Here is a 26,991-nt window from a genome sequence, read left to right as displayed (position 1 = left end):
ATAGTGGCATCTTTTCATCAAAGGATCTTAAAGCACTTTAGAAACATTACTTAATTAAGCATCAGAAGGCTGTTAAAAGAGAATAAAAGTTGTAAAACATTTGACAGATGGGGAAAGTGTAGCATTAAGAAGCAAAGTGATTTGCCCAAGATCATACAGTTAGGACCCAGGCATCCTGATTTCTAGTTTCCTGCTCTAGCCATGAGGATACATTTCTGTCTTAGAATTTAGAAATCTGCATCATTTATTTCAGTATGGTGCCCAGAAACATATTGTGTTGTTCTGTAACTAAAAATGTTTTGCATGTATTATATTTCCAGTGCACATTGAAGTGACAACTGTAAATGGGATGCTGGGTAGTCCTGTTACACTGCATCATGAGTATCCTGACTTGGAACACCCTGTTCACATCACTCGGAACAAGGGAAAGACTTTGTTAAGTAGCTGGACACATCGTACCAGTAAGTTTACTATCTTTTTTGATGGAACTGTAGCATTTTACAATACAGAGAAAAAGGATGAGGGACAATATACAGTGAATGTGTGTAACAGAACTAGAAATCATGTCTACCAAAGAGTTTTTCAGCTACACATACATGCTAGGCATAAAAGTAATATCCTAATGTCTTACTCTGTAGGGATGTGTGCTGCAGACCCATCCAGGTTTGTTATGGCTTCTTATGTTTTTCAACTTGTTATCATATGCTCCTCACTTTAGTGTCTGCTAGTTTTGAATTTGTTTGGTCCCATGAGTGACCCGAGGTTTTGAGATGCACTCAATGATAATATTTATTAGTCATTCATAGCACCCACCCTTGGGCCAAGACTTCCAAAGCCAAAAGCCTAAAGTCAGTCTCCTACAAACTTTACTTAGGCTCTGAAATGAGTAACCTGATTTTCAGAGGTGCGAAACACCCATCAGCTCCCTTTGGGAAATCTGCTGGATGCTTAGCCCACTGATTTAGAGCTAAATTAGTTTTTGAAATATAATTTTAGGCATCTGTTTTTTTAAATCTTGGCCTTACTGTCTCTAGATCATGTTTTAGAATGTTCCAGCCTATACCATGAGAAGTGTGAAAATAAATGAAAGATTTAGTTTTTTATTTTAAATTGTGGTTTGAAGAAACAGCAGTTAGAACGCAAGATGCATTTGCAAACCAAGTCAAGTAAGATTTCTACAAATTTACATTGAAAATTCAAAGTCTGCACTCTGTCCAAGCTCTACTCAAATGGAGCGGAGAACTGGGGGGCTAGTTGTGGCTCCCTGATTCTCAGCCACCAGGCCCAGTGCAAACTAGTTTCTCAGGGACCTCGTGCAAGTGGAAGTCTGGACATTACTGCCCTCCAGACAGTCTGCCTTCACTGCACTCCTGATACACGGTCTCCCTCCTCTTTTGCCAGTAGTGGTGGGGCTTCAGGCAGAGCAGGCAGCTGAACATCCTCTGCCAGAGAGACTTGCACAGGAGAAATTCTCCATTGGCCATCTCAGCTTTAAAGTTGAGTGGCACAAAGTAGCCTTAGCAGACTAGAGAAGCCGACCAAATGACATAACTGTTCTTATGACATCTTCTTTCTGTGTTTCAATTACAGTGAGAATGACCCTCCTCTCTTTAGGAGAGGGAAAAGTCAGAGGAGAAGTTGGTAATTTTTATTATAAAGTGGATGGATGGACAGAAGGACCCATAAATGAGAGACCTTAGTCCCTTCCTGCTATAGCTAGCTATCCATTTTAAGCCACATTTTGACACACAACCAATCTTACTATAGTCATTATGAAGCAATCTGTGTGAAATCTCATGTAGGTGATTTTATGTTAGGGTAGAATTTGGTATAAATTGGACATGGGTGTTTAGATTATATGAGTGTGCAAAATGAATTGCTTGCACTTTCTGAAAAGTTTCCTAACATTTTTATTTTTTGGCTCCTGCTATTGCAGAAATTACTTGGTCTAGAAACTCCAAATTTTTTTGGTTCTACTGGCCTCAATGATGCATCCACTAGTTATGGCGAATTTGGGTCAGAAAATGATTAAAAGCCAATGATATATTAGGGACTTTGCATACTGGCTTTTATATACTTTACCAAATACCTGTATGGAGCTGTTGTCTTTTCTAAGCATGAATTTGAGCAGGATGTCTGCAGCTGGATTGGAGTTGTTCTCATTCACACATTAGGGTTAAAGGCTTCTTAAAGCTCATATCTGTACCAAGTTCAGCTTAGTGTGCCACAGATTTTTAGAGCTGCTTGTTTCTGACAATAGGGTAGCCAAATACCAGGAATCCATCCCTGAACCATGATAATAAACCTTAGGACCTTTTTCTGGAAAATATTTACATCTATTACTCTGTGTCTACATGGCCTAGCACAATGGGGCCCTATTCTCATTTGGTCCTTAGGTGCTGCCATAATAAACGTGATAATAATGGTATGGTCCAGGAATGTTTCTTCTGTAAACAGGCTGTGCACGTTTCAGTAGGAGTCTCCATTCCCAAAACAAGTCCAAGTAAATCATGCTCTCTTGGCATGACTTTGGTCAAGGAAATAGGCCTTCCCATGATTCCAAGGAAATTATTCATAGACTTAAACAATTGCAGTTTCTTTATTAAAAGCAAACGGTTGGTAGGTAGGTTCCATTATCACAACACTGCTAATTAACCTGGGAATCTGTCTGTAAAATGTCTTCAAGCTAGTAAAAGATTTTAAAAGCAAATGTATATAATTTCATGCAGTGTGTAATCACCCTGAATGTAAAATGTACATTCTGTAAGCAAACGTTCTCATGCACATGTATTCTTTCTTTTTTATCAGGAGCCACCGAAGGGATGCACACTGTCAGAGGAACTGTAGATGACTGTGTTATGCTTGATCTGCACAATTTCACAAACAGGCGTATTCATGTTACCTGGAAGAAAGGCAATAAGCAAGTGGCCAAGATGAAAGGTCATCCTGTACAGGGCTCTGGAACATACAGCGAGAGATTTCGTGCATTCCCCAATGGCAGCTTGAGTGTTTGCCCCATGCAGCCAGGGGATGAGGGCCAGTACACAGCAGAAGTGTTTGATCATGACGGGGCAGGTTTGGACCATCAAAAAATTCTACTAGAGCATAGCGGTAAGTATCAGCCCACTATGCAATGCCTGTCAGGGCCTGTAGATTATATCAATAACATGCAAATGTGAAAGTGTAGTTTTAGTATGCGTCAGTGTATTGTTCAGGTCAGTGATCTCTATCTGTAGTTGAAAAATTGGTCTGAAAAGGTCTTTTAATGAACTCAGTTTTTGAGGAGGATTAAAATACCCAGAAAAATGTTCCCATATTCCTGAACTGCATTCCTGGTCTTCTGCACCATGTGATCCCACAGTGGGTTATTAACCAGAAACAGCAGAAAGTCGATCTCCTTGTAGAGATGGAAGACCTACTGCAGATAAAATAAGAAACACACATTTTTATAACCAAACTTGAACCAAAACTTTTTAGAGACTCTAATGTATTAGGAAAAAGAAAAGGAGTACTTGTGGCACCTTAGAGACTAACAAATTTATTAGAGCATAAGCTTTCGTGAGCTACAGCTCACTTCATCGGATGCATTTGGTGGAAAAAACAGAGGAGAGATTTATATACACACACACACACACAGAGAACATGAAACAATGGGTTTATCATACACACTGTAAGGAGAGTGATCACTTAAGATAAGCCATCACCAACAGCAGGGGGGGGAAGGAGGAAAACCTTTCATGGTGACAAGCAGGTAGGCTAATTCCAGCAGTTAACAAGAATATCAGAGGAACAGTGGGGGGTGGGGTGGGAGGGAGAAATACCATGGGGAAATAGTTTTACTTTGTGTAATGACTCATCCATTCCCAGTCTCTATTCAAGCCTAAGTTAATTGTATCCAGTTTGCAAATTAATTCCAATTCAGCAGTCTCTCGTTGGAGTCTGTTTTTGAAGCTTTTTTGTTGAAGTATAGCCACTCTTAGGTCTGTGATCGAGTGACCAGAGAGATTGAAGTGTTCTCCAACTGGTTTTTGAATGTTATAATTCTTGACGTCTGATTTGTGTCCATTCATTCTTTTACGTAGAGACTGTCCAGTTTGGCCAATGTACATGGCAGAGGGGCATTGCTGGCACATGATGGCATATATCACATTGGTAGATGCACAGGTGAACGAGCCTCTGATGGTGTGGCTGATGTGATTAGGCCCTATGATGGTATCCCCTGAATAGATATGTGGACAGAGTTGGCAACGGGCTTTGTTGCAAGGATAGGTTCCTGGGTTAGTGGTTCTGTTGTGTGGTGTGTGGTTGCTGGTGAGTATTTGCTTCAGATTGGGGGGCTGTCTGTAAGCAAGGACTGGTCTGTCTCCCAAGATCTGAGAGAGCGATGGCTCGTCCTTCAGGATAGGTTGTAGATCCTTGATGATGCGTTGGAGGGGTTTTAGTTGGGGGCTGAAGGTGATGGCTAGTGGCGTTCTGTTGTTTTCTTTGTTGGGCCTGTCCTGTAGTAGGTGACTTCTGGGTACTCTTCTGGCTCTGTCAATCTGTTTCTTCACTTCAGCAGGTGGGTACTGTAGTTGTCTACATTGTCTACAGCCAAGCGCTACGATATAACCGCATTTGCTCCAACCCCTCAGACAGAGACAAACACCTACAAGATCTCTATCATGCATTCCTACAACTACAGTACCCACCTGCTGAAGTGAAGAAACAGATTGACAGAGCTTAGGGTTATACTTCAACAAAAAAGCTTCAAAAACAGACTCCAACGAGAGACTGCTGAATTGGAATTAATTTGCAAACTGGATACAATTAACTTAGGCTTGAATAGAGACTGGGAATGGATGAGTCATTACACAAAGTAAAACTATTTCCCCATGGTATTTCTCCCTCCCACCCCACCCCCCACTGTTCCTCTGATATTCTTGTTAACTGCTGGAATTAGCCTACCTGCTTGTCACCATGAAAGGTTTTCCTCCTTCCCCCCCCTGCTGTTGGTGATGGCTTATCTTAAGTGATCACTCTCCTTACAGTGTGTATGATAAACCCATTGTTTCATGTTCTCTGTGTGTGTGTGTATATAAATCTCTCCTCTGTTTTTTCCACCAAATGCATCCGATGAAGTGAGCTGTAGCTCACGAAAGCTTATGCTCTAATAAATTTGTTAGTCTCTAAGGTGCCACAAGTACTCCTTTTCTTTTTGCGAATACAGACTAACACGGCTGCTACTCTGAAACTAATGTATTAGGGTATGTTTAATTTTCCATTTTTGCATAGTGTACTCTTTTCTCTTCTGGGGTCCAGCCCAGACTGGAGCCAGAACTGCTCAGATTCCCATGGGATAGGATGGTCTAATGGTTTACTGACGAGGACTGCAATACCGAAGTGCAGGGCCCTCCAATAGAGAGCTTTCTAATGAGATTTTTCAGACCAGCGTTCAGACTACAAAGATTTGGGTAACCTTTGGCTAAGCCTCAAATACAGTAAAATATCCAAATATGTGGACACTTATCAGAAACAAACCCAAACTCCAAACCTTCCTTGGGTTTCCAGTACAACAGTAAATCAGAATATGTAGGAGAAGAGTTCAGTTTACACCAGTATTTATTGGTGTGACTATTGGGTTGTATTTGCCCAATGTCTGCCAATAAGTATTTTAAATGTTGAAACGTGGTCCAATTGTACATGCATTTAAGAAAGTTCTGCCTATTCTAGCTCTCCTTTTATTCCTTGCCCTGCTGTGTTTTGATCTCACAGACTAAACAGTTGCAAGCCACCTTCAAGTTGTCTCCTTATTTGCATAGGAGAGCATCAAGTGCTGCATGAAGCTGTGCTGGTGATTCAATTGGTGGCACTTCCATCTGTATCAGAACTGAACCTAGACCTTGGCCAAGTGCTAGGGGGCATTGTTTTGCAGGAAGTGCTGACTTTTGGATGAGAGATAAAAAACTGAAGCCAAGACTACTCAGAAACATTAAGATTCCACACCACATTTTGTAAGAGAAGGGGCATTAGTTATAGTAATCTGGTCAAATTGTGCAGTCTGCCTTCTCTAAATTCTCCCAGCCGTTTTGATTGGATATTATTGCCGTTTTTTGACCTGAGTAGCTAGTTAAAGTTGGGGCCCTGTGGGTGTTGCAGTTGGGAGTAGAAATTGGTGATGGTCAGGCATTTCTTTGATGCACTTTTGTTTATTTACACAAGAATGTACAAAGTCTTGTGTCTCTGAATGCAGAAGAAATCAAATAGTGGGAAACATCTTCTTTTGCTCACAATACCAAGAGTGCTCTTTTCAGCCTGCGCCCCTGACCCAAACACCTTTTTCCAGGTTTCTTCTAGGATCCATTACACACTTTTAGCTGTTCCTTCGGGCTGCCTCTCTCACTCCATCTATTCATGTCTGACCTTAGTTTTCTGAGAGATCTTTCTTTGCATGTGCCCACACACACACACACACACACACACACACACACACACACACACACACTCGTACCCATGACAATACTCAGCCTAACGTTCACATACATCTTTTGTCTTAAGTGGTACTTATGTTTATGGTTATGTTAATTGAAGGATGAGTTTGCACTGACCAATCTCAATGGAGTTTGAACTCGACCTGTAACTAGGTTTCACCCAGTTTCTAACAATATAGTATTGTTCTTCACTTGCTTTTCTAAACTGTTGTGCAATGTGGCAGTGTGTAGTGTTCCCGTGTTTGCTCTTGATGTAGTGTATAAACTACATTATGATCATTTGGGATGGAAAAAGTACAATAAATATGCAGGAAAGCATTATTTTTATTTTAAGTCCATATGTATGAAACTAGGTTTAACAAACATACTCCCCAGCACTTGACTTCATTCCTCCATTTTGAAAAGATACAACAGAAAAGTGATCACTCAGAGTTAAAAGGGAACATAAGGAATGCTCCCTCCCTTAAATTTAACAGTGATGGCTTTTCCCCTTCAGGAAATAAAACAGCACCTGTTCAAGAACTAACAGGAATTGTTGGCAGCTCTGTGTTCCTACCTCTAGCAGCCAAGGATTGGAATGACTTGGTCCAGATAATGTGGAAGAAAGACAGCTTGTTGGTTGCTGAGTTAAATTACTCCCGGTCGGAGTCCAATGCGGGAAACTCCTACAAATCTCAGATCCTATCTGATGGCACGCTCAGACTTGACAGGCTTCAGGAAAGTGATAGTGGACGATATTCAGCTGAAGTGCGAAACAGAGATGGGAAGATTATATACCAGAGAATGATTGATGTGAAAGTGGGTGAGTATTTCTCAATTTAAAATGTTAGCAAAAATGGGACAGTGTTAATATTCTGTCTACTTTAAAAGCTATTTTATTCCTCAGTTAAATATTGCAATAACACTCATTCCAGGTTCAAAATGTGAGCACAGAAGAACCATGTCAGAGACATTCCATAACTAGTTAACCATTAATTGATTAATACATTCATGAAATAGAGGCTAGAGCTGGGTGAAAATTTTAAGCTGAAACATTTTTAGTGAAAAATAAAGTTTGGGCAACACTGAAATATTTTGCGAATTTGTGTTGATTTTGCAGAACTGTTTCACTCAAAAAAATGTTTAAAAAATTCTGAAAAAATATGAACTTTTTTTCCCCAACATTTTTGAAAAAAAAAAAAAAAAGGTTTGATTTTTTTGGTTCAAAACTACTTTTTATTTTGAAATTTCCTTTAGTTTTAACTGTTAAACATTAAAAACATTTTTAAATGCTCAAAATTGTAAAAAAATGTTTTGGTTTTGGTCAAACTAAATGTTCAATTCGACCTAAAATATTTTTTTCTGACACTTCAATGCACTGAACATTTTGAAAATTTTTTGTTTGGGGTCAACTCAAAACAAAGCTTTCATTCTGATTTTTTGTAATTGAAACACCTTTATACCAACATAAGACCTTTATGACAATATAACTGTGCCCACATTAGTGGGGTCTGGACCTTCATACTAGTATAGTTAAAGTTGTACAAATTTTGTGTACGGAAAAGCCCTTAGAGAGGAGAAGATAGAATTCTGACACTAAACTGGACCAGAGAGAAAGGAAACATTGCTTCAGGCCTCTCCCTTATTATTCTTTCTAAAAAGATTAGCCTTCTTACTTGCCGAGAAACATTAAACTCAGTTTGGGCTGAAATTAATTATTATGAAAAGGAATTCAGATTAGGGTTAGCTTTCTCCCCCATTTGTTTTAATGCCATCAGAACTGATAGCTGTAATCAGCTAAAGCAGTGGTTCCCAACCTTTCCAGACTACTGTACTACTTTCAGGAATTTGATTTGTCTTGCGTACCCTCAAGTTTTCTCTCACTTAAAAACTACTTGCTTACAAAATCAGACATAAAAAATACAAAAATGTCACAGAAACTATTACTGAAAAATTGCTTACTTTCTCATTTTGACCATCATCATTATATTCCTATTACACCTCTGGCGTTTAGGGCAGTGATGAAGCTCCTCTGCTCCTGTCTGTTTCTGGCAAGTCTTTCAATGGTTCCCCAGCTGTGCCCCAGGTTTTCAGGTCTGCTTCCTAAAATCAAATTTTTACCATGTAATTATAAAATAAATCAGCTGGAATATAAAAATTGTACTTACATTTCAGTAAAAAGAAAAGGAGGATTTGTGGCACCTTAGAGATGAACAAATTTATTTGAGCATAAGCTTTTGAGAGCTACAGCTCACTTCGTCGGATGCATTCAGTGGAAAATACAGAGGGGAGATTTATATACACACACACAGAGAACATCATACAATGGGTGTTATCATACACACTGTAAGGAGAGCGATCACTTAAGATGAGCTATTACCAGCAGGAGGGGACGGGGTGGGGTGGAGGAAGTGATAATCAAGGTTTTGCCATTTTGTAGTGATAATCAAGGTGGGCCATTTCCAGCAGTTGACAAGAATGTCTGAGGAACTTGATTATCACTACAAAAGGTTTTCTTCCTCCCCCTCCCCCGTCTCCTCCTGCTGGTAATAGCTCATCTTAAGTGATCACTCTCCTTACAGTGTGTATGGTAACACCTATTGTATGATGTTCTCTGTGTATATAAATCATCTCCCCACTCTATTTTCCACTGAATGCATCCGATGAAGTGAGCTGTAGCTCACGAAAGCTTATGCTCAAATAAATTTGTTAGTCTCTAAGGTGCCACAAGTACTCCTTTTCTTTTTGCGAATACAGACTAACACTAACTAAAACCTTACATTTCAGTGTACAGTATATAGAGCAGTATAAACAAGTCCTTGTCTGTATGAAATTTTAGTTTGTACTGACTTTGCTAGGGCTTTTTATGTAGCCTGTTATAAAACTAAGCAAATATCTAGATGAGTTGATGTACCCCCTAGAAGACCTCCGTGTATCTCCAGGGGTATGTGTACTCCTGGTTGAGAGCCACTGAGCTAAATTACTTTAGCTAACAGCTCCCTGATTTAAATGGAAGAGAGGGGGCTCAACTGTGCAGGGTCTCAACTGTGCAGCTCACTTCCCTAGTGTCCCTTGTCCAGGGGCGGCAAGTTGTATGGGTCTCTGGTTCCTGGGCTCCAGCAAATTCGGGGCCCAGGGGGCCTGGCTCCACCAATGTTCGGGAACAGGTCTCTCCCCCGGCCCCGCCTGCCACCCCCACACACCTCCCCCCGAGCTTCCCTGCCTGCCCTGGGCAGTGGGCAGCTACCCCCTGCAGTTCCGCTCTGCACTCCCTCTCCAGGCACTGCTGCGGCCGGGTACAAGGGAGCGGTGCCAGGGGCAGGCTGAGGCAGCTACTGTGCCTGCAGAGGGATGAGGGGAGGAGGCACATGGCAGGCGCCCCCCGTCCTCCGGCAGGCAACTCCTCAGCAGCAGCCTGGGGGGGCTTGGGTGAGTGTTGGGCTGGGGGGGGCAGGGAGGACCCCCCCTCCCCTTGATCTCACTGCTGCTGGCAGGGAGAGGGCTGGGGGGAGTCCTCCTCTCTGGCCCCCTGTCCTAGCCCAAAGCCTGTACCCAGCACCCAAACTCCATCCCAGAGACTGCATCCCTCCCGCACCCAAACTTCCTCCCAGAGCCTTAGGCTGGTGTGGGGGCGGAGGGGGGTGGTGGGACTTGGACCCATTCTGGGTACTACCAAAAATTATACAAACCTGCCACTCCTGCCCCTGTCTTCCTGTAATCTGCGTCTTACGCTGTTATTTTGCTGTGTGGATAAGACCCCCTAACGATGGCGGTATACATGCATTGGCTTTTCTCCTCCTTGTTCGCTGTGCAGTAGGACATCCCAGAGTGCATTGCCTCATGCACTGTTGCTGCCACTCTTTGTGCATGTCCTTCAATCACTCTGTCTCATACGAGGCACTATGGGATAGCTGCCCAGATTTTCCCAGTATGTGCAATAGGGTGACCAGATAGCAAGTGTGAAAAATCGGGATGGGGTGGGGGGTAATAGGAGCCTATGTAAGAAAAAGCCCCAAATATCAGGACTGTCCCTATAAAATTGGGACATCTGGTCACCCTAATGTGCAAAGACAGTCAGGATGATAGGTATGGACTCACAAATTCAGTTGGTGAATGGTTGTGTTGTGAAAATAGCTGCTGTGTAGATGTAGTTCACCAACTGAGCAGAAAAATGTTTGTATTTGTCACTTGATCAAGGTCCTTACTCAGATCCAGAATAGTTTGCTTTTTTGTTGACACTGTCACCTTTCATTTTCAGACAGTAATAACCACAGCGACCAAACAGTTTGATTTCAGGTACTGTACATACAGTTGATACTCAGGCATTCTCAGGCTGCACCAAACTTTTATAAAACGCAAGATTGCCAGCCTCTAAGTCAGATGAGTTATACGATAATGACAAAAATCTTTAGTGCAGGAGAAAGCTTAACTAGAAGAACTTCTATCTTTGGACTGAATTCATTCCTGTCATGGCTCCACTAGAGTTACACCAATGTGGAATATGACCCAGATACTTTAAACCAGGGGTGGGCAAACTACGGCCTGCAGGCCGGATCCGGCCCACGAGCTGTTTTAAACTGGCCTGTGAGCTGTACCACGCGGCTCAGCCCTGCTCTGGCACTCTGGCTGGGGCGCTAGGTCGGGGGCGCATAATGTGGTTCGGCCCCGCTCCAGCTGGGCCACTGGGTCGGGGCCACACCACGCAGCTCCCAGAAGCCATGGCATGGCCCCGCTCTGGCTCTTATGCGCTCCAGTGGGGTGCCTGCGGATGGGGCAGCGTGCGGAGCCGCTTGGCCGCACCTCCGCGTAGGAGCCAGAGAAGGGACATGCCACCTCTTCTGGGAGCTGTTTGATGTAAGCGCTGCTCGGAGCCTGCATTCCCTCAGCCCCCTGCCCCAGCCTGGATTCCCCTCCCGCTCTCCAAACCCCTCATTATTTGCCCAGAGCACCCTCCTGCCCCCCAAACCTCTCATCCCAGCCCCCCCCAGAGCCCGCACCCCTTCCCACACCCCAACCCCAATTCCGTGAGCATTCATGGCCCGTCATACAATTTCTATTCCCTGATGTGGCCCTTGGGCCAAAAAATTTGCCCACCAATGCTTTAAAGGAATGTTATGGTCAGACAGACTGTGAAAATATCCTCTTCTTGCCCAGTGGTTCAGCTCTCTGTGTGCTTTTACGTCACATGTTGACTTCACACAGACCAAAACAAGGTTTTTTCTCCTCATAGCTCCTCAAGGGCAAGCCAAGCTAGAGGACAGAGATCTGGAGCCTATACTGCCTCACAAATCTTCAATAGTGTCACCAGCTTGCGTCTGACCACGAACTCTTTATTTCTGGTAATTTTGTATGAGGCAGAAGGAGCACAGCTGGATCGTCAGATACCATGCTGGGTTTGCAATGCCAGCTGTTAGGAAATCTCATTTGGCTTGTAAACTGGGCCACTTTAATTTGAAGACACTGAGAAAAAATAAATAGGGAATCCCACAGCTTTGTTTCATCAGGTCACTTTTCTGACTCGACTGAACTTGAAGGGAAGTCAGAAAAACAGAACAGATAAATAAGGCCTTGTTGTACTGTTGTTCAGTTTGTGATCTTTTTATACTGTCTGTATATGAATGGAAATTACAAAAAGAACCATGTGTAACACTAACAGAATGGGGCAGAAGGCATTTTAAGTCAATGATTTTTTTTTTGCCATTTTATTCTCATTTTAGAACAAGCGACGGTGGCCTCACCGGTTAACCCGCATTTACTGTTATTCACCATAGTGGGAGTGCATGTTGCTGTATTCATTGTTGTGTTGGGTTCACTTATATGGCATTTTGGAAAGTGCAAACACAGAACAGGTAAGGATTCCCTCTTCAACTCTGTAACAGAATGGGGTAAACCGTTGTCACTAAAAATCAGTACATAGGGACAGGTTTCAGAGTAGCAGCCGTGTTAGTCTGTATTCGCAAAAAGAAAAGGAGTACTTGTGGCACCTTAGAGACTAACAAATTTATTAGAGCATAAGCTTTCGTGAGCTACAGGATCAGGAACAGTCAGCATGGATTCACCAAGGGAAGGTCATGCCTGACTAATCTAATCGCCTTTTATGATGAGATTACTGGTTCTGTGGATGAAGGGAAAGCAGTGGATGTATTGTTTCTTGACTTTAGCAAAGCTTTTGACACGGTCTCCCACAGCATTCTTGTCAGCAAGTTAAGGAAGTATGGGCTGGATGAATGCACTATAAGGTGGGTAGAAAGCTGGCTAGATTGTCGGGCTCAACGGGTAGTGATCAATGGCTCCATGTCTAGTTGGCAGCCGGTGTCAAGTGGAGTGCCCCAGGGGTCGGTCCTGGGGCCCGTTTTGTTCAATATCTTCATAAATGATCTGGAGGATGGTGTGGATTGCACTCTCAGCAAATTTGCGGATGATACTAAACTGGGAGGAGTGGTAGATACGCTGGAGGGGAGGGATAGGATACAGAAGGACCTAGACAAATTGGAAGATTGGGCCAAAAGAAATCTAATGAGGTTCAATAAGGATAAGTGCAGGGTCCTGCACTTAGGATGGAAGAATCCAATGCACCGCTACAGACTAGGGACCGAATGGCTCGGCAGCAGCTCTGCGGAAAAGGACCTAGGGGTGACAGTGGACGAGAAGCTGGATATGAGTCAGCAGTGTGCCCTTGTTGCCAAGAAGGCCAATGGCATTTTGGGATGTATAAGTAGGGGCATAGCGAGCAGATCGAGGGACGTGATCGTTCCCCTCTATTCGACATTGGTGAGGCCTCATCTGGAGTACTGTGTCCAGTTTTGGGCCCCACACTACAAGAAGGATGTGGATAAATTGGAAAGAGTACAGCGAAGGGCAACAAAAATGATTAGGGGTCTAGAGCACATGACTTATGAGGAGAGGCTGAGGGAGCTGGGATTGTTTAGTCTGCAGAAGAGAAGAATGAGGGGGGATTTGATAGCTGCTTTCAACTACCTGAAAGGGGGTTTCAAAGAGGATGGCTCTAGACTGTTCTCAATGGTAGCAGATGACAGAACGAGGAGTAATGGTCTCAAGTTGCAATGGGGGAGGTTTAGATTGGATATTAGGAAAAACTTTTTCACTAAGAGGGTGGTGAAACACTGGAATGCGTTACCTAGGGAGGTGGTAGAATCTCCTTCCTTAGAGGTTTTTAAGGTCAGGCTTGACAAAGCCCTGGCTAGGATGATTTAACTGGGACTTGGTCCTGCTTTGAGCAGGGGGTTGGACTAGATGACCTTCTGGGGTCCCTTCCAACCCTGATATTCTATGATTCTATGACTTCATCGGATGCATTACATAGGGACAGTCCACCTTACATTGTGGTTCCTAATTTATTTTTTGGCTCGCTCTGTTTACCTAACTAAGGGCCAGATTTTTAAAGGTATTCAGTTGCTTAATTTCCATTGATTTTCTGTGGAAGTTAGGTGCCCCAATAACTAAAAATGTGGCCCAACCACCTTAACTGTACCAGAAATCTGCTGCCATCTAATAGGCTGTGAAATTTGGATTGCTTCAAAATGCAATCTCAGTTGTGAGACTAGGATTTGGAAGAATGGAATATAATGACCTGAGATAGAATTTGGCCATGATACCACGATGATACCACTCTGACTTTTGTTAAAAGGACCTGAGATTTAAAGGTCAGAAGTGCCCAGGACCTCAGTTTTATGTCTCATTTAAGAGTTGTATCTCAAGTATCCCTGGCTCTGTCCTGAAGTGGTTCAGTTCTGACTCCAGGTGCCACCTGGGCCTTGTCTACATTACCGTGTCTGAAAATGGTTATGAAGAGCTGAGATTGCTGATCTGATGCTGACCAGTGAGTGTGGACTAAGACAAATTACATTCACTATTGAGTGGAAGGATGACCAGTCCTTAACCCCGCTGGTTGACACAGGACTGAACAAGATCTGTCCCAGTCTACACTGGCCTCTAAGTCATCGTCAGCATTGTGTCAGCTAACTCTGTCTCTCAGAACCTTGTTCGGCCATTGTAACACTTTGTAACGGGGTCGTAGCCCTACTGAACCTCCAATCCTCTCTGCTGCACCTGAGTTTAGGCTGGAGGTCTCCTGTCCAAGTACTGACAGACCATCTTTTAGCTCGTGAGTTTTGATAAGTGCACAGCCCTGTATGGCATAGTCATGGGCATGACTCTAGGGGATGGGAGTGAGGAACAAATGCCTCCAAGTCTAGTTGAGGGGAGATAACTTTGTCTTTCTTTCCACACCCTCCTGCCGTAGATGGGAGGAGGAGTTCAGTATGTCCCAGAAAGACCTCGGTTAGGCAAGTCTCCCCATCCCCCGGAAGCCATTAGTCAGCTATTGACTGGATGTTCTTTGCTGCACAGAGACAGAGGGGGTCCTGCACACAGGCAGCATGAGGAGCAACAAGTAGGACATACCATACCTTTCCTGCCAGCTGTGTGAGGCAGGAAAGAGAAAGGAGACCAATCAGCCCTTTGCTCCCACACCCCACAGGCAAATGGAGAGAGAGAGGGGGAAGCTCACCCCAGCATAGCATTCAGGAAGGGCAGAGAGGAGGAATAAAAGTAGGAATAGAAGGGGAGAGCAGTATTATTACCATCTGTAACGTCAAGACATACACATTTTCAAAATGATGCACCTCTGGGAGGGGCAATGAGGAACAGATGTGGTCCTCTTGCTCCATGAAGGAGGTGAGAAATTAAATGGGATGAATGGACTAGTAGTTTGGGAGTCTTTGAAATGTCTCGGGGGGAGGGGGGGAGGATGTGATAGAGGGGAAATGAAAGAGCAGAATAAAAGGAGAGTGATCATATTGAAGGGACAAGTAAACAGGCAGCAATATATGAGATTGAAGAGGGAGGCAAAATGGGGGAAGCAAGATGTCCTGAATGGCAGAGTGGTAAGAAATAATAGGCATAAACTGAGCAGTTCAAGAGGCATTAAAATTATCCACATAACACATTCATTGTTTCAAATTCATCAGCTGGTCTTCACTTTCCCAGGACTCTCAGATACCAGGAGGGGTGATGGAAAGCAGTCCTTAGTAGATTATACTAGTTTTATCTTTCATTGAGAGTCTTTCCCAAACATCTCATGCTTTTCTTATTTTATTTGAGTTAAGGTCGCATGACAAACCTAAGCTTCCGGCATGTGACTTTGGGCCGAAGCGGCTATGACGAGGACCTTGTAGAATGTGGAGAAGGAGACATGAGCAGCCCTGACCAAGGTGAGTACTCCGGCTGCCTGAGAATGGTTCTGGGACCAGGAGAGTAAAGACTCTGCTGACAATGTGATGTATTTGATACTGCTGGTCGTGTTTGAAGCAGAGCCAGACAGAAGAGGAATTCTTAACCATGAAAGCAACTAGTATCACAGCAGTTACCTAACACAAGCACTCAGGGATGGTAGCAGGGTATCCACAAAAACACCAGTGGGCCTTAGGTGATACCAACACTGAGCCTTAGTACCACTGAGATTGGCTGGCTCAGTGGTCTCGGTGTTATGGCTGTTATAACAGGCCCTTCCTGCCCTTCACATCAAGCTACCCATGGGGTAGGATTGCTAATAACAACAAAGTGCTGTAGATTAATACTGTGACACTTGATGTAGGCTTTTGGCCCTCCCCAGCCCTGTTTTTTCAATATCTTTCCCAGGGTGGGTTGACTTCTATGCCTGATAAGTTTGCAGTGGGTAAGTTTCTTCTGGGCTGTCAAGAGAATTGCTGGCAGTGATACTGCAGCCATATGCATGTTACATACAGTACATACCATTGGCAGTGGCCAGGAGGAGCAGTGCTGGCTGCCCCTCTGCCAACGCCGGTTTGGAGTGAGTGACATTGTAACCTGGTGCACAGGGGTCACAGTGCCAAACCGGAGCAGCACCACAACCTCCATGGTCACAACCTGGTCACCACGCCACTTGCTCAGTTTTGGGCCCACATCTCCCTGTCACGATGGAAGGTGGGTGGGGCCAAACCTGAGCAGGTGGTGGGGTATCCAGCGCTGCTCCTTCTCACTGCTGCTGTGGGTCTGGCTTCTGTACTAGGGATCCCCCCACGGGCCTGCCCAGGCTCACCCCACTTCCGGCAGCCTATGTCCCGCCCAGGCTGGAAGCATGGGGCTGAGCATGGCACAGATTCAGCAGGCATGGTGCTGGGGCCAGTGGCTTCAGTGGGGATGGCTCCACAGGTACTGATGGTGTATACCATGGGAAAAGTTTCTCTTTTCTTTAGCTCTATTTGGTCACCCTTCTCTCCTTCCTTTATCCCTCTCTCCCACCCCCATTAAAAAGACATATCTTGAAAAGGCTCATTGCACTGATAAGGACCATTCCTCCTTCTGCTTCAGAGCCAAGTCTGCTCTTTATTTATTATGCTGTGTTCCTCACAAATAGCACCTCCATTAACATTGCAAGAGCACTGACAGTTCCCTCAACACCATCAGTAGGAATCAGAGGGACCACAGAGTTTTTTCAAAAACAGTTAAAAATGTTATTTCTAATATGTGTCCCTTAGGAGCTGTAGGGCCTTCGCTATGGATGCGACTTAGTTCCAGCAGGTGCAAACTGAACAGTGCAAACCCAAGAGAAACAACACATTCACCCGGGTTACTCAAATGAAGTAACTGCATTCCACCAGCCCCTCTGCTCACACTCTCTGTAACAGCAGGGATTGCAGAGCACAGTGAGTAGAGTCCTGCGGAGCTCAGCTGTTCCACTTTGGAGGAAGTGGCTGAACTGTTGGGATTGGTTCACATGCCCATGAATTTTGAGATCTACTGAACCCAAATCTGAAAGCAAAGCTCAGCCAGAGCTCCAGAAACCTCCTGAATTGTGCTTGGTGTCAGGCTGTAACAATGGGACTATTCTGAGTTTTGCTTGCTTTCCACTTCAAACAATAATTCTCTTCTTAGTGCCTGGAACTTTATACAAATTCACTGAAATGCCTAGGAATCTCTGCAAGCCAGGCCTGTGTTTTGAGTCTGTAACAAAACCTTGCTACCAGCTCTAATGGTGGCATCAGGGGAAGTAACCTGCTGAATGGAGTTCTTTAGTAGGTGCCATCAGCGATATGCATGGGTCTGAGGTTCTGATACTAGGCTTTGATGTACAGTGTGGGTTTAGTCATATTCAGAAATTGTATATTTTAAACATTGATTGAGATCCTGAAAAATCTCAGAAAAGTGGATAAGGGACCCCATGTGAGACTTTGGTGAACTCCAGTCTGAGACAAATATCAATTTCCATTGACTTTATCAAGGGTGAGCCATGTTTTTAGGCCACAGGTATGTGCAGTAATGTAGAACGTGAACCATGGCTTGGAAAAAATGGAAGAAAATCAAATGGGGCTCTCAGACCTACTCATGTGAAACCCAAGAGAATTAGATGCAGCTACTATTGAATTGGGCTGCCACTAGCATTACTCAGTCTCTTGCCTCATCTGAGTCACTGCTTAGCAAGCCAGTGCCTCAGCATTGCTGGATTCATCCACCAGCCCCAGGAAATGAAATTCTAAAAATACAAGCTTTCCAACGGGGAATAATTTATACAATTTCTAATCACTGTAGTGTGAAAATGCTGTAACTGTATATGACAAAGAGCCTTTCCTGGCCAAAGCCCCTGTCTCTCCTCCTCATGATGCTGTGGCTCAAACCGCAGTTTTAATTTTTTACCTCTGAAGACATCTTTACCCAGCTTGCAGTTGCCACTGAGACAGGCATCTCAGAGCACCAAGGCATTGTCCAGGGAGAAAAGCTACCTCAGAGCATCAAGGCAATATCCAGATAGGAAGGCACTTTGTGAGCCACTAGCCCGGCACCCAAGCCGTAGGGCACTCTCTGAGCTGCTAGCCCAATGCCCAGGTCTTAGGACACTCTACGAGTCACTAGCCCAGGGATGTCAAACTCACTCTGACGAGGTCAGATTCCATTTTTAATTATGTTTAGTGGGGTAGGACATAAATATAGGACTACACACTCTTCTCAGTCCAGAGATGATTTCCCACTCATGTCAATGGGAAATTTGCCCTGAGAACAAGAGGGAGAATATGGCCTTTATGTGGTAATTAAAGTTTTAGTTAATATTTTTATTTATTGTTTATCCGGTGCCTTAGTGTTTCATTTGGCATCAATGAGCAAAAAGGGAGCATGTGTGTGTCCTTTCTTTCTCTACCTTCCACAGCCTCCTTTCTCTGTTTCTCTCCCTCCCCCCGTCTTTGTGTGCCTCCTATGTTTTTCCCTCTGCATTTCCTTCCCTGCAGTCACTCCCAGGCAGCTCCCACCTTTGCATGGGCTTTGCTCCCATCACCTTTCCTTGTGCTGTAGCAGTGGGAGTTATGACATGGCAAGCTGGTGCACTGTAGATTCACACACTGGCTTGCCACGCAGTAACTCACCATGTAGACAAGCCCTGGGTTCATGTTTGGAGGGTTGGGTTTTTTGGCAATCATGAAAGCTAGAAACTTACCTTTTTTTCTTAAAGATTCTGCCCAATCTTAATATATCATGTGGGCATCATAATTACACATGAGAAGGGTGGAATCAGGTCCACTTGCCATATGTTTGACAATCCTACCCTAGGGCAATGCCTACATTCTGTATCTGTTTACTTAGATATCTTTTGCTTTCTTGGTTTGAAGAGAATGGAAATCCAGCTTCACAGGAACCAGGGGCTGCAAATTCCACTAAGCAAGAGAATGAAGCTTTCATTAAGGAGACTAAAGGGGCAACAGCTGCAAGCTTTTACACTGAGCAACCTCTGTCTTTAAATATCTCCACTTTTCAAGGTAAGCAGAGACAAAAACAAACACAAACCCCAAACCACATTTCAAACAGGAAAGCAGATTATTAACCTAACTGAAGAGTTTCCTGTGACACTAAAGTCCAGGGCTCTCTTCGATGCGATTGCAGCATAACTGTAATGAGCTCTATTTCAAGTCTTGCGGGAGGCAGAAGCTGCAGATCGTGCAGTGCTGCAGGACGCAGTGCATAGTCTACGCTCCAGGTGACTATATTTGGATTACACACACACACACATGCTGTGTACAGTTGCTCCAAAATTAATGATACCACAAGCCAAGGGTCTTTTCAGCCAATCAGAGCAGCAGCCAGGTTTGGTTTCTCTGAAATTCTTTGCTCACATCACTAACTGGTGCTGAAGCAGGAAGCAGTAAAACTGTGACCAGCACCCTGCTCCCACTAAATAACTGTATAGGAAAGAAGCAGCTTGTAAAGGAAAGCTCTGTGTTTAATACTAGTTATAATTATTATTAATACATATTTCCAGAATGCCCTTCAAAGTGGTATCTGGGTGCATTTAAATAGCTTAAATAGAATCACAGATATTCCTAAACAGGAGTAAAACCCACCAGACTCACCTTCTGCCTGCAGCTTTGAGAAAGAGGGTGGACAGGGATTTGGCCACTTCGCCCAGGATTACATAGCACAATGAGTTGGAACCCTGGGAAGGATGCATCTTGTAACTCTCTCTGAATGTGGCTGACTAGGTTTGTATTGCTCTAGCCTTGCCTTCCACTGGAAGAGCTTAAGGCATTTTGCAAATTTTAATAAATTAAGCTCTGTGAGGCACAGCAGGTGAATATTATCTCTGACTTACAGATAGGGAAATTGAGTGGCTTGCTTGAGGTCATTTTGTTCTGTAGTGGAGTCAAGAATAGAACCCTAAATTGCTGGCCAACACCTCTAGCCCACACTCCCTCTTGTAATGGTTATGAAGACAGAAACGAGAACAGTGAAGTTATAAATAGACACAGTGTCACACATCCTTACTTCCTGTTATTTCTTTTCACCAGGTTTGCTCTTGTTCATCTGTTTTCTCCTTCTCTGCGCTACCTTTTTGACCAAAAGTGGCCATTCGGGCTTACAAAGCCCAGGGCCATAGGCCCCATCCTGATTTCGGGACCTTATCAATGCCAGTGCTAAGATCATGTTTAATTAATCAATCAATCAATCAATGCTAAGATCAGGTTAATATAAAGCAGAAAGTAAGTCTCTAGCCCTTCTTCTTGTGGGAAGATCCTGGAAAATGTAACCAGTGCAATCTGCTTGCTTGAGTTTGGAAGCTTGTCCCTTACTTCAGAGCTTCAGCCAGTTACCTCCAGGAGTCAGGAGGAACATTTTTCCCAATGAACAATTAGTTAAATGTATTTTGGGTGGTTTATTTTGCCTTCCTCTGATGCATCGGTGACTGACCACGGTTGGAGACAGGACATTGGATGGGGCGGATCAGAACTCTGAGATGGTACAGAGAATCCTCTGGCTTAGATGTCGGGCTGCTGTGCCTTGTTCATCTGCTCAGGGTCAAACTGATTGCCAGATTTGGGGTTGGTAACGAATTTTCACTCGGGTCAGATTGGCAGAGATCTGGGGTTTTGTGTATGTTTTTTTCTTTCCTCTGCAGCATGGGGCATGGATCCCCTGCTGGACCATCTGGGCATCTCTCACTTAATCAATTCCCTGCCATTGCAGAGGCTTCAGGCATTTGTCCTTGATCCTTCCAGTTCTCTGCCTGTGGCACACATCATTTTAGTCTCCTGAAGACTGAAATGCTTTAGTTTACCTAAAGCAGTTGTGTGAAGTTTAAGAACCTGTGATATACAGGAGGTCAGACTAGATGACCTAATTGTCCCTTCTGGCTTTAGTGTCTGTGAACACTATACTTTTTCCTGAAACTCTCATGTTATTCACCATCCTCACATACAGCTATCCAAGGCTGGACTATGTGGTGAATGAATCCAACAGCAATTTGAAGCTGTGGGGAATGCTGCTGACAGCTCCAGCGATGCTGTAAGCTCCCTCTGGGCTGTCAGTCAGCTGCTTGTAGCTGAGCCACTTCATTGGTGAACAGTTCTAGCCACAAAAGATGCTGCCTTACAGCATGAAAAGCAGTGTGGGATAGTGGAGTAAACATGGGCCAGGGAGCAAGGGACTCCTGTATTCTAACCCTGACTCTGCTCCCTCTGTTACCTTGGGCAAGTCTCTCAAACTTTCTGCCTCAATTTTCCCATCTGTAAAACTGGGCTAGCAATACTAACTTCCCTCATAGTGAGATGGTAGCTAACATTTGTAGAGTACTATGTAAGTGGCAAGTATTAAGAGTGAGGAGAGTTATGGGAGAACCTTGGGGCATTAGGGAAAGAGACAACGTAACGGGGAAAGGAGTAGAGGGGTGGATAACAGAATGAATATGAAAGAAAAAGGAGAGGAAAGAAGATGCTGCTTTCTAAAGAAAGGAAAGAGGGGTGATTAACTAAGAAGAGAGAAAAACATTACCCAGAAATAAGAGAACTGAACAGAGAAGAAAAGTATGAGGTAGCAAATGAAAGGAACGGGATGAAGGAATAGAAGAGAATGGGCAAGAAATCACATGTATGACTTCTAGCTTAATGACATTTATGCTTAGTGACATAATACACTTCCGTGGAAACATGTAACTTCTCTATACATTTGGGGCGGTGGTATTTTAAACCCTTGTTGTTATACTAATATTGCTAGCTCCTCTGGCTTCTATATTTAAATAAAAGGAGCAGGAGACAGAGAAAATAACCTAAAATGCACAAAGAAAGCATACAGACCCCTGCAATTCACTGTGCAAATTCTGCAGTGATGTAAAAACATGGTTTAAATGGGCCAGAAAAACAGGGCAAATAAGTGTGAGGGGTAAAGCATTGTGTGACCCACTCCTCCAGTGTAAATTACATTAACATAGACTTTGGTGAGGGTGCCAATGAATATCTGGGACTCGATTTTTAAAACCGCTCAGCTCCCATTTAGGCACCTAAATAGGGGCTAGATATTGAAAGAGTTCAGCACCCAATGTGCTGAAAATGTGGCCCTAATAGGGGTAGTAGGATGGTGTATAGAAAGAAAGCAAATAACAGGGGTGTATGAGATACCAGGAGAGAACTGCTTTTTATTAAACTCTTCTGTTCGAGATTTTTCTTGATACTCTCCCCCATCTTTTCTTCAATATGTAAATTCCAGTGTACTCATTTTGCACACCCAGAGTGCCAAATTGGAATAAAGGACATTCCTTTGGCACTTACACCATGCCCACCTTTAGGTTACCCCAAACTTTGGCCCACTCTATACAATCCATGCTTAAATGGTAGGATAATAATGTATAATATGGGATATGTTATTAATTTACTTTTTTCCTTCAAGGGAAGGAAGGACCTAAATCACAGCCCAGGCCTGTGCATGCTGGAAACAATGTTGCCTCAGTTACTAAAGACTGTATTCCTCTGAAAGATGGGAACTATATTCCTCAGGATGACAGGGACTGCGTCCCCCCAGACTTTGACGACTGTGTCCCCCCAGACTTTGACGACTGTGTTCCTCCAGACTTTGACAACTTCATCCCTCCAGCCTTTGACAACTGTGCTCCTCCAGACTTTGACAACTTAATCCCCCCAGCCTTTGACAACTGTGCTCCTCCAGCCTTTGACAACTGTGTTCCTCCAGACTTTGACAACTGCATCCCCCCAGACTTCGATGACTGTGATCCCTCAGAATATGATGACTGTGGTCTCCCAACATTCAATGATTCTGGTCCTATAGATGGCAGGAACTATACTCCTGTGGTCAATGGGGACCATATTCCTCTGGATTTTGGGGATTAAGTCCCTCTGGACATTGAAGACTAAGTTGAAAGATGGAGCTGAATGAAGGGAGCAAGCCAGGGTTCTACTGCCAGCAGAGATTGAAACAAAATTTCCGGAGGACATATCTGAAGATCTTCACATTAGATTTTGCCAGGTCATATGTAGCATGTGCCTGTTGATGGTATAACTGTAAAATCTGACTGTTGGATCCACATGTTGTCTCTCATCTGGTGATGAGCCAACCTCCAAATTCTGGATTATCCAAATTCTGTAATGCTTATCCATTCCTTATTCAAGTTATCCAAACCTCTTTGAGTCTGAAGAATTGGGCTGGTAAGCTTAAGAGAACCCATCATCTATAGCACTTTAGTTTGCAGTCATGGATGTAAACACAGAGAAAGGAGCTTTGCTCGTTATATTTCAGCACTTCCAGCTCGGAGCCCGGTTGCATACCAAACACAGAAAATAAATTCATATTTTTTGGAATCTCAAAAAAAGGTTTGATTTTGCTTTTGTTTCTAAAAACAAGGAATGGTTTAGAGACGAGAAGGATTTCCTAGTTTTCTGGACCTATGTGCTTAGCCCTAGTCTCGACACCAGTCTTCTTTTCTGCTTAATCCACAGGTGAATGTGCGAAGAGGGGAATATCAAAGTCAAGATGCCCCATCTCAGTGGATCTGATTGCTTGGTGTTGCTGCTAGCATGGCATTTCGGGCCAAATAGGCTGTAGTTTAATGTAGTGAAGTTAGACAGAGGTTTATCTCATGAGTTGGTTTGTTTAACTGTATGAACAGTATATCTGGTAATTTATTCTACTAAAGTCACATTAAAAAGGAAGCTACATTGAACTTGTGCCTGGCTAGAGGCTGAACACATGGTTATTTTGACAAAAAAACCATTGAATTGCTAGCAAATTGTCTGAATTTTAAGCATATACTGTTGAACTTGTGATAATTTACATCCTTAATAATTTGAAACTGTATTTCTTGAGCTTCTTAGAGTGTAATAACACCTCTGTTAAAGATGTGTAATTTTTATTATAATAAAGCTTTTCACTTTTATTTTGTAGTGTGGTGTATGTGCCGGTTATTAAAGTGTTAATTTGTTTTTTAGATGGCAACAGAAACAATGTCATGTCCTTTTGGGTAGGACCAGCCAGTGAACATTTGCTCTGATGTCTAATATGTCTAACTTGTGTTTGATTGGTTCATTGTGCTGTCACTAGACTTCCTTCTAGAGAATTTAGAGGTTGGATTCTGTGTAAGCTCAAAGATTCTCTCTAACACATACAGTTCTAATAAACTCTTACTAAACTCGATTGTTATTTTTCTAACTCACCTCCAAACTCTGAAATTCTGTTGCTCTAACCAGGATGTAGAATGTTTTATTGCTAAGGAGGCCAAACTACTTTGGCATGGATTAAATGCACAATTTAATAAGGCGCTCATTCTCAACAACCAGTTTTGTCTGTACTTGCAGTTGATTCAGTCATGACTAACTTAATATCTGAGCTCCCTTTCCTCAGATCTATGTCCTGTAAAAAATACCTTTGACATAATTCATCACCCAAATGTTCACAATTCTCCAAAACAGATTAAGAACCAGGATCTGGTATGAGGAAAATGGGAAATTATCTTTTTTAAAGAACTAACACCTCAGAACAAAACAGTAATCTTCAAACTTACTGTATCAATAATTCCTAAATATTGTACAGCTGTGCATATTTATTTTTAGTTTATGGTTTATCTTATGCTTTAGTCAAATTCTGATAAACAGCCTGTGTAATGCATGATAATTGTTGAAGTGTTGACTCACTAACACTTTCCACACAACATATATCCTGGAATTGCCCCCATCTGGAGAACCTGAAAGGCCATTGAGAAAGCTCTGTGAAATTTGAGGAGAGGCGATGACTCTGGAACCATAGCTGGGTTCTGCTGGATTTAATGATCCAACACTGCCTGGCATTAGTTTGGCACTAAGTCTGAATATAATCTCAGTAGGAAATGCAAAGACATGTTTCACTGAACAGTGGAAAGAAGAAAGCCACGATGGTTGAAGACTGGTTATGAGGTGGCACAGCATCACCTATCTGAGGGAAAAGTGTATGGAAGGAGATTGATTATTTTTGCCCTCTGGCATCCATCCTCCCAGGCTCAGGGAGGAGGCATGACCAACAAACTTCTCTGTATAATTACAATATTATAAGTAATTTGAAGGAGAAACTGCCAATATTTAATATGTGTCACACTTATGTTTATCCAAAATGGCTGCCATGATTGCTTTTGAAGTGCTGCTATTGTCTATAGGTCACATGACCCTGTGTGCTAAAACATGCCAACCTTAGGAGTGGGTAACTATATGCAGACTTGCCTAGTGTCAGGCATCACATGTGAGAATATGCAGTGGCCCCTCACACATTTCCTCAGCCTGAGTGAATCTAACCTATTCAGCTGAGCTGCACGAATGGTCTGCAATTCGCCAGAGGCCGCTGTGTCTCCAGCTGAGCAGCCACATGACCTCTGCCTCCGCATTCATCATGCTGGATCTCAGAGGGAGAGTCTCGTTGGGAGCAGTAGGCCAGCAGATTGAGTGGTGGGGAGAGAAGGTGAAGGAACCTGGTATTGGTCCCAGTCTTTCCCAGGTAGCCCCACCCACTGACAGATCTCAACTGCCACCCAGCCTTCAGCTGCCACATCCAATTAGCCCCATCTTCCACCAGTCACCCCAACCCAGCTCCTACAAAGTCACTCCGGCCACACTGATTTTCATGCCTCCCAACAATTCTGGGTTTCGTCGGACTGTTCTGCTTTGCCCCGCCCCGCCCCCCGCATCCCGGTTGAAGTATGATATTTCCCACATTCAGTGTCACCTGCAGCTGACCACACGAAATGCACGGTGCATGCCATTGGCAGCGGTTGAGCTAGGGAGGGCAGTGGCTTCAATGGCATCTGGCCATGGTCAGTGGCTGCAGGGGAACTCAGGGATGGGGACTGACAGTGAACTCGGGGGCACCAGGCTGAAAGGCAGGGGCTGAGCGTGGGGTGGGCAAGGTGCTGGGGCTGTCATGACTGGGATGTGGCTGGACTGGCCTAGAGGGTAGGATAGGAGTCAGGCCTACTTGTTAGAGCAGGAGTGGGCCTGGTGGCTGGAGCAGGTGCCAGGATCAAGGCAGGAGTTGTAGCAAGAGTCAGAAACTAAAAGTCAAGAATCAGCAGTCTAGTCAGAGATTGTAGCCAGAGTCAAGGATCAGGAATCAAGCCAACGGTCAGAGCCTGAGAGCAGAGCTGGAATCCGAAGCAGGGTGTGCTCTAGCAGCCGATCGGGTACAGCTGGGTTGCACAGACAGCTTCCTGCACCTGGCCCTATCAGAGGTCCCAGGTTGTGTGTGTTGCCAATGGGGTCTTCTGTGGTTGTCACTTCCTGTGGTGCCCCATCTTCTCAGGGTATATAGTACATGGATCGCAGCTGTGCCACGGCTGCTGTGTGGTGGTGGTGAGGAAGCATTGGTCACCTGTAGCCCTGCAGACTTGGGTTCTAGTTCTCCACTTCCTTACAGCTGGGATGGCTCAACAGGATTGGCAGTGACCAGCTGCCTCTCACTTTAGAGACCTGAAATGTTGGGAGGTATGCAGGTATGTTAAGAGGATGCTGAAGCTGGCAGTCATTGAAGAATCCCATAGTCACTTGTTTAGCCCAGTTGTTCTGGTACTTAAGCCCGATGGTACCACAAGATTCTGCAATGACTTCTGAAAATTAAATGAGGTGTCCCAGTTCAAGGCCTACCTCAGACAGATAAGCTAAATTCCAATTGGGAAAAGCATAATTCTTGTCTACCCTTGACCTGACCAAAGGTTATTGGCAAATCCCTCTGGCAAAAAAGCCAAAGACAAGTCTGCCTTTTCTACACCAGGAGT

At 43.9% G+C, this 26,991-nt stretch overlaps 2 protein-coding genes and 1 long non-coding RNA gene across 4 annotated transcripts; all 3 read left to right on the top strand.

Moving 5' to 3' along the window:
• Positions 1-269: 269 nt before the first annotated feature.
• On the top strand, positions 270-7,292 carry LOC122458213. Its single transcript, XM_043505770.1, has 3 exons — positions 270-461; positions 2,809-3,111; positions 6,967-7,292. The coding sequence occupies exons 1-3, from the start codon at positions 350-352 to the stop codon at positions 7,290-7,292; spliced, it is 741 nt and encodes a 246-aa protein (XP_043361705.1). The 5' UTR covers positions 270-349.
• Positions 7,293-12,174: 4,882 nt separating this feature from the next.
• LOC122459136 lies at positions 12,175-19,537 on the top strand. Its single transcript, XR_006279609.1, has 3 exons — positions 12,175-12,298; positions 15,578-15,682; positions 19,091-19,537. It is a non-coding gene; the product is annotated as an uncharacterized LOC122459136 (long non-coding RNA).
• A 958-nt stretch (positions 19,538-20,495) lies between these two features.
• Positions 20,496-24,227, top strand: LOC122459130 (circumsporozoite protein-like). Of its 2 annotated transcripts, none has more exons than XM_043509915.1 (2): positions 20,496-20,794; positions 22,635-24,227. In XM_043509915.1, exons 1-2 carry the CDS (start codon positions 20,710-20,712, stop codon positions 23,090-23,092), a joined length of 543 nt encoding a protein of 180 aa, XP_043365850.1. In that variant the 5' UTR covers positions 20,496-20,709; the 3' UTR covers positions 23,093-24,227. The 2 variants fall into 2 exon arrangements, with proteins under 2 accessions (XP_043365850.1, XP_043365848.1); XM_043509913.1 differs by having other exon boundaries at positions 20,496-20,798; positions 22,635-24,226.
• The last annotated feature ends 2,764 nt before the right edge of the window (positions 24,228-26,991 follow it).

The sequence above is a fragment of the Dermochelys coriacea genome, chromosome 1 (genome assembly GCF_009764565.3).
Source record: "Dermochelys coriacea isolate rDerCor1 chromosome 1, rDerCor1.pri.v4, whole genome shotgun sequence".
Classification (NCBI taxonomy): Eukaryota; Metazoa; Chordata; order Testudines; family Dermochelyidae; genus Dermochelys; species Dermochelys coriacea.
This window is presented reverse-complemented; position numbering and strand designations above follow the sequence as displayed.